Source organism: Etheostoma cragini, chromosome 6 (assembly GCF_013103735.1).
Source record: "Etheostoma cragini isolate CJK2018 chromosome 6, CSU_Ecrag_1.0, whole genome shotgun sequence".
Taxonomy (NCBI): Eukaryota; Metazoa; Chordata; class Actinopteri; order Perciformes; family Percidae; genus Etheostoma; species Etheostoma cragini.
Window position 1 is genome coordinate 10,400,190 of NC_048412.1, and position 6,815 is coordinate 10,407,004.

The following is a 6,815-nucleotide window of genomic DNA, read 5'->3' on the forward strand; positions in this document are numbered from 1 at the left end:
CAGGATAGCCTCTGAGATGAAAGAGATACCCAGTTACATCCTGCAATAGTAAGACACACTTCCCAGCCTTACTTACCTTAGCACACTGCATGTGGTTGCAGCCCTCATTTTTCTGTATTGGGGACTTGCAATTGGCGCAGGGTTTGGAGTTAGAGAGCAACCACAAGCAGTTGGCTGCATCCTCGTAAGCTTCGCTCACACCAGCCACTTCAATAGGAGGAGGGGGAGGTATACAGAACAAATAGAGGCATAATGAGACAGAATGAGAATGACTATTACCACAGCTGCCTGACTAATGTGTATTGCTTATATATTTTGCTAACATCCCTCAAGATGCTCATGCACCACCAACCCCCAACCCCCTACACAAACAGAATAATTGGCTATTATCAAAGCACCTCTGATGTGCCATTTGAAATGCCAAGATAAAACTGATTCTGGGGAAATCGAAGGGAAAGATAGTTCCAAAGCAAAATAATTGCTTTTAACTCGACTGTCACATCAAGGAAGTGGCACTTTGGAGCAACTTGAGCCATCATAAATCATCTATTAGATTGCCCATAGTCCAATTACTGCTTCCAGACATTGCTTACTCTCAATGAGTGGGCTGTTCATTTTAATTAATAATTTATCATCAACATGGTGGATTTTAATTGGCTTAGCACTAAACTGTTTGTAATTACTGTGGTTGAGTTCCAGGCAATTTAGCTCAAAATCAATCACTTGACTGCAACCCAAAAAGTCTGGGCAAGTAAGGCTGGCTAATAATCCAATCTTCTTTGTTCTAACAATTTACCATCAGGTACAGTAGCTTACCGTTAGTTAGGGGACTGTTGAATAAATGTCTGTTAAAACAGAATGCTGTACAGTTTGTTAATTCATCTGTAACTTTATGTGTAATACCCAAAAACTGAAATAAATAAATGAATGTCAATACTCACATTCCTCAGGTCTCATCTCAGAGACTTTCTGTTGCCACAACTTCCAGGTCTCACAGTCACAGGGCTCATGGGCCTCGCCTCGACACTCCCTGGAATGTACACAAACAGATTACACTGATGCAGACAGTTCTATACATAAAATTAAGACAAATGATGAACACACCAATCATACAGTGCTGTCAGAGATGCTGTCAAAACCATCAACCACAAATGGCCATATCCAACTTTCAACCAAATGCCTTCTTTTTGTCAAGGGAACTATTAAAGTCCCACCTGGGTTACATCCAGTTCCATTACCAAATGTAATGTCAACTGCACTCTTGAGTAAACCTGACAAGTGAACCTATCAGCCAATTTCAGGAACTATATAGTGAGGTGGGGTACAGTGAGGTCATTGTTTCCAATATATACATTTTGCAGCTGCGATTCATTGCCCTATGAAATGTCATGAAATTGCAATTACAACACTTGGCAAAGCTCTCGTTGACGTTTACCTAACTGAAACAAACTGTGTTTGCTCTCTCTCCACTTTGAGAATGAGCAACTGAAACTGTGACAGGGTGTCAATCACTTGTAGTCATGACAACTAAATAAACAACAGCACGAGTACAGCATTGTCAAATGCGGACAATAGCCTCAACAGCTGCATTTTGCGGTTTTCGGAAAACCGTAAAATGTCGGCCGCTACAGTAGGTAGGAAAATAGGAATGTGGTTGGAAAATAGGGATATGGGGCACTGCATTTTATAATTTTAGTGTTTATCAGACTACAAATGAGACAAGATGTAAGCTAGGTAGCACACTCCGTGGTCCCTCTACCTTACTCGCCGCCAGCAGACTACTGACTTCCACTAGGCAGAGGACCACACAGCATTTATCATCATGTTGCTAAGCTAACATCAATAGTTACAAATATGTCTGCACATATATTTTATGATGGCAAAATGATTACAAATGTGTAAATCACAATTAAAAAGATAAGTTTGGGGACATACACTTAATTTGCACAGTATCAATATCAAGTAAAGTACAATGCAAGTTGGGAGTATTTTACCCACTCTTAGCATAGAGACTGGTATTACCCAGACTTTACCAGTGATACCGGGTTATCTTTTTCTTCAGACTCTGAGATTTCTTAAACTGCTTTTTAGTGAACTGCGGGCAGGCAATCATATGCCTTTTACTCAGGAGGGGCTTCCAGTTAGCCACCCTATCACATAGAAATTATCAATGGAGTACCGTTTGTTGGCGAGATGGTGCTCAACAGAGTTCTCAGAGCTCTCTGTTGGAGAGGCCTTTGGATTCTCAGTTGGATCCCTGAAAATGATCAATCTTTCCTGGTTACTGGGTTGGACTGGACACCCAACTCTCATATGACTCTTTGTGATTTCAAACTTTTTCTATCACAGTAATAGACCCAGGAACTTCAAAACGTGTTTCCAATTTGTCATTTTTGGGTAGTGTAATTAATGGCAAAACAAATGCAAAAACGAATATAGACAAACAGAGTTCTAATGTTACTGCTTTTTCTGTAAGAAACAATAAATGTTTGTTGTAATAAAAAACCTACCTGACCCTTAATCAATCCAAACATTTATTTGCTTCACTTTTGGAGTTTTTCCATTACATGGTACCCGTTCAACTAGCCTCGACCCGGCCGCGGTGCCCCGTCCTCTTTTTTTCCATTGCAGATTTAGTACCGCCACATGTATGAGGCGAGGGTGGCTGGTCATCATAGCAACGCCGCACACGACACACACACAGAACGTCGAAGATGTGTTGTTTTTTATTCTCGGCTTGTGGCTGTTGCCACAGCCAGAAAACACATTTAGTTTCAAAAGAAGCTGGAAGCAGCAAAAAAAAAACAGCACAGGCTAAATTATTTAAACACGGAGGGTTTGTTCAGGACATCCCCCCCGTCCGCCGCTAGCAATCATGACCCAGTGATTAATGATGATTCTCTCCAACCAATCGGTAGTCTGCAGGCTTTTATGTCACCTTTTGGTATCACCTCAGCTCACTTGGAACCTCGACGGAGGTGATACAAAAAAAAAAAGTAGCACTTTTTTTTATAGTGGAAAACCAAAAAAGGTGAGTGGAGGCAAGTTAAGCATGTACCATGTAATGAAAAAACACCAAAAGTTTTGCTTTCACTAATCTCTGTTACTGGTACATTAGAATATTTCAAGTCCAAGTATTGACCTTTAAATTTAAACTATAATACACATGATTACAGAAATGTTTAAATTTTCATATACGGAATAAGGTGCGGTACTGGTTACTGACCAGCAAAAGAGGTGGCCTTTGCCACAATCTACAGCTGGGGCCCGAAGGAGGGGGAAGCTAAGAGAGTCTGAGGTGGAGGTCCCAGGACCCTGGGTCTTCAGTCTTAATGCCCTTTCGCACCCTGCCACGGGACACCAGCGGATTGCTGGATTGTTCTCCACAAATGCCTGTCAATAGAAGAAACAAAAAGATTGAAGGTGCAGTAAGCAATAGTGCGCAAAGATTGCTGATATTTGAACTCAACTGCCAAACAAATACAACCCCCCATTTCTGAAGCTCCGCCCCCCAGATTCATTGACTGTGGGTCCAGGGCTGTGTAGGAACACCAGATTTTTTTTTAAGTGCACACAGAAAATAGAAAGCTAGTTGACCGTGTGGAGATATTTGCTGAATTTGACAAAAATTGTATTGGATTAACACTAATTACTATAGCTTTAAGGGTGACTGTATTACACTCATTTCTACCACAACAATAACGAGGAGATCAGTGAAACAACATTTTTCAGCTTGGTGTTAATTTACTTTTTTTAAAGTTTGATAAGGAGCACATACATGGACTTTAAGATCTGAAAAGATCACGAATTAAGCTGATAAAACATGTTGACTTCTGTTATAATGATCCCCTATATTATAGATGTTTTAAGCCAACTATAACAAATCCTGGGTCCTGTCCTATTTTGTACGTACTTTAACGTTAACCCAAAAATAGCCTAAGTATCATGACAGTGCCTCTGCAGCTTGAAAGAGAACATGTTCATGTTTCTATGACTATGAACTCAACCAAAGTGTCTAGTTATTTATTTCAGATTTGTGCCTCTTACACTTCAATTAAGGAAAAAATATATAGTAAAAAACAGAAAAATAAACAGTCAAGTCAATGTTATTCTTGGCTGGTTGGTATTGGGATCTGGCAGTTTGGTAGCAAAAAAACCCATTTCATTCAGACCACTTTATTTCTAGTTTATTCAGCTCAACTAAGTGCTGCTTACCTTATTATGAATATCTCTCTACTCTCAATGTTGCCCCATCGTAACATAACATGTTTGTCAAATAGAATATATATATATATATTCAATTTAGTCTTTGCTCTGCACGAGTCACGTGTTCATCTCCGTTTTTTCGTCTTCTTACCTTGATGTCAAACTGGAGGTAGCGCTTGTCCATCTCTCTAGACACCACACTCTCAATGACTTCTACAGGCACTAGCTGGTAGCAGTCAAATGCCGGACAGAAGATGTTATGGGCTTCACCCTCTTGGATCTTCAAATTTAGAAACCTGGGGAAGCGTACATACATTGCAGACAAGAATGACGTATACACAGAGAAACGGTGAAGATCAGTGTAAGGAAAGTAGGAGCTGATACGCATAATCCAGCAGGTTGAACCAAAAGTTAACTTACCCCTCCCAGCATGCTCTGCAAAATTCGTGGCCACAGGACATGTCAACAGGTTCCTCGAAGACGGAAATGGAAGACATGCAGATACCACACTGTGACACAAAAGAAAAGAGATACAATCTGTCTTGAGGCTACAGTACAAATACTTTCAAGTGAGAAAAATAATAATCTGCCATTAAGAATAATTTTCTGAACAAAATTCTTAAAACTCTTTGCTGCAATTGAAAAAGGCACAATTCCTTTATTATTATTTCTAGAGCTGTACCGGTTTGTGTATTTGTGCCAAACCATCATGGTACAAGGTCACGGTTTGGTGGACGCAGAAAACACACTATGTAGGTTGATTCCCTTAATGCAGAACCAACATTCAGTGCTAGCTCTGCCCGGGGTATTTAGGCTGTACACCGTTAGCTAGAGGTACTGAGGTTAATCAGTATTTTTGATTGAAGCAACACCAATATTTGCAAAACTGCAGTCTGAACACACGCATAAAAATAGTGAACCAAAGTTGCCAGTAAGCAACATTTGTCCCCAGCAAGAGGATTGCGTCCTTGACACTTTCATTACTGTCTGTTCAAAAAAATAAAAGAAATGGATTCTTATGCATTTTTTTTTTTCTGCTGTACCAAACTCACACCGAACTAGGGCTGCAGTATCGATTACTTTAGTAGTTGCTTATTCTACCGATTTTTACATTGTTTATTCAAGTAATAGGACAAGACATACTTTTACTTTATTAACGAGTAATAGTATATATACATAAAAGAAAATAAGTCCGGTCTCTTAAAATGAACAACTAGCTATAACCCAACCAGCTAACCAGCTCTGTGTCACAGCAGTGTGGGCAGAAATCCAATCTAAAGTTGCGACAAAGCGACCCGGCACAAGGTAACGTTACCGTTAGCATTTAATGTAAATCAATATGATTGCTAGTTGAGATGAGAGCGGGGAGCTCTTATCTCAACTAGCAATCATATTGTTGAGATGAGAGAGGGGAGAATTGAACGGGGAGCTCTCATCTCAACTAGCAATCATATTGATTTACATTAAATGCTAATGGTAACGTTACCTTGTGCCGGGTCGCTTCGAGAGTGTGCAACGTTTGATTGGATGCTTTCTGTTGAGATGCTGGAGCACTGATGTTGTGTTATTGTGGTTTGCTAGTTCTGTTTTACAAAATACAAAGTGTACCAGTTCCAGTGTTTTTGTTTCGCTGCAGCTTGAATTTATCCCAAACTTTGGACATATTTTATAATTTTCTCTGGACTGTCTGATCTCTTTGCCCCTTGCCATTTTCTCTATTGGTATAGTTCTTGATTTAAAAAAAAAAAAAAAAAAAAAAAACCACTGTCAAAGGCCAACCCTGGCCTAGATGATAACCTCTCATTACTGTGTGGCTCACAGATTCATGTTCTGTCTTTAGATGTATTTTTTCACCTCCACAAAGAGACGCACACACACAGGCCTTGTTACCGTGAAAGACTGGCCCTAACAACAGACATAAAGGAGGCAGTGTACTTCAACAATGTAAGTATTGATTTGTGAAAGAGCAGAATGTGATATAATCAACTGTAACCTTTAAACGAGCCCTTGCGTAGACCCGGTCGATCGGCACAGTGCAGTTCAAGGCACAGAGCCACGACAAAAGATACGGTCAGCCGAACCGCAACCTATAATTTAACAGTTTAGTTATACATACCCAAACACTAATCGTCATTCATCCAAAGAGATTATGGGTCCTATTTGAATGATCTATCTGCACTTAATCACACACGGCGTGAAGCGCACGGCGCATGTGCGATTAGGACGTGTCCAAATCCCCAATTGCTAGTTTGACACTTGCTGCGCTTCTCTGTGTATGTAACAAGCATAATGTGCGCACCGCGCACAAGCTTTGGCACACTTTACTGATGTGCTGTTAAAATGCAATGAAATGCTGCGATATTGACTTTAGACCAGGTTTTTGTTGGTCAACGGCAAGAGCTCTTTCTTCTGCCTCAAGATAGCAATACGGCAAGAATTCACCTGAACACACCTCCCTGTAAGACAAATATGCCCATGGGAGCAAAGATGGGCGCAGGTGCATTTGCTATTTAAACTCTTTGGGTGCGGTACGGGAAATTAACAACTGCATCTGTCTTAAAACATCAAAGACACTTGCGTCAGTCTGCCATGCGCTGCACCCAGCACAG

General features: G+C 40.4%; 1 protein-coding gene across 1 annotated transcript in view; it reads right to left on the reverse strand.

The window, feature by feature from the left end:
- The window catches only part of LOC117945784 (ankyrin repeat and IBR domain-containing protein 1-like), a 34,706-nt gene that overhangs the window by 15,674 nt on the left and 12,217 nt on the right, over positions 1–6,815 (reverse strand). Inside the window, 5 exon segments of the mRNA XM_034873480.1 lie at positions 77–207; positions 942–1,030; positions 3,227–3,393; positions 4,358–4,502; positions 4,627–4,715. Of these exon segments, the coding sequence (XP_034729371.1) occupies positions 77–207; positions 942–1,030; positions 3,227–3,393; positions 4,358–4,502; positions 4,627–4,715 (621 nt within the window).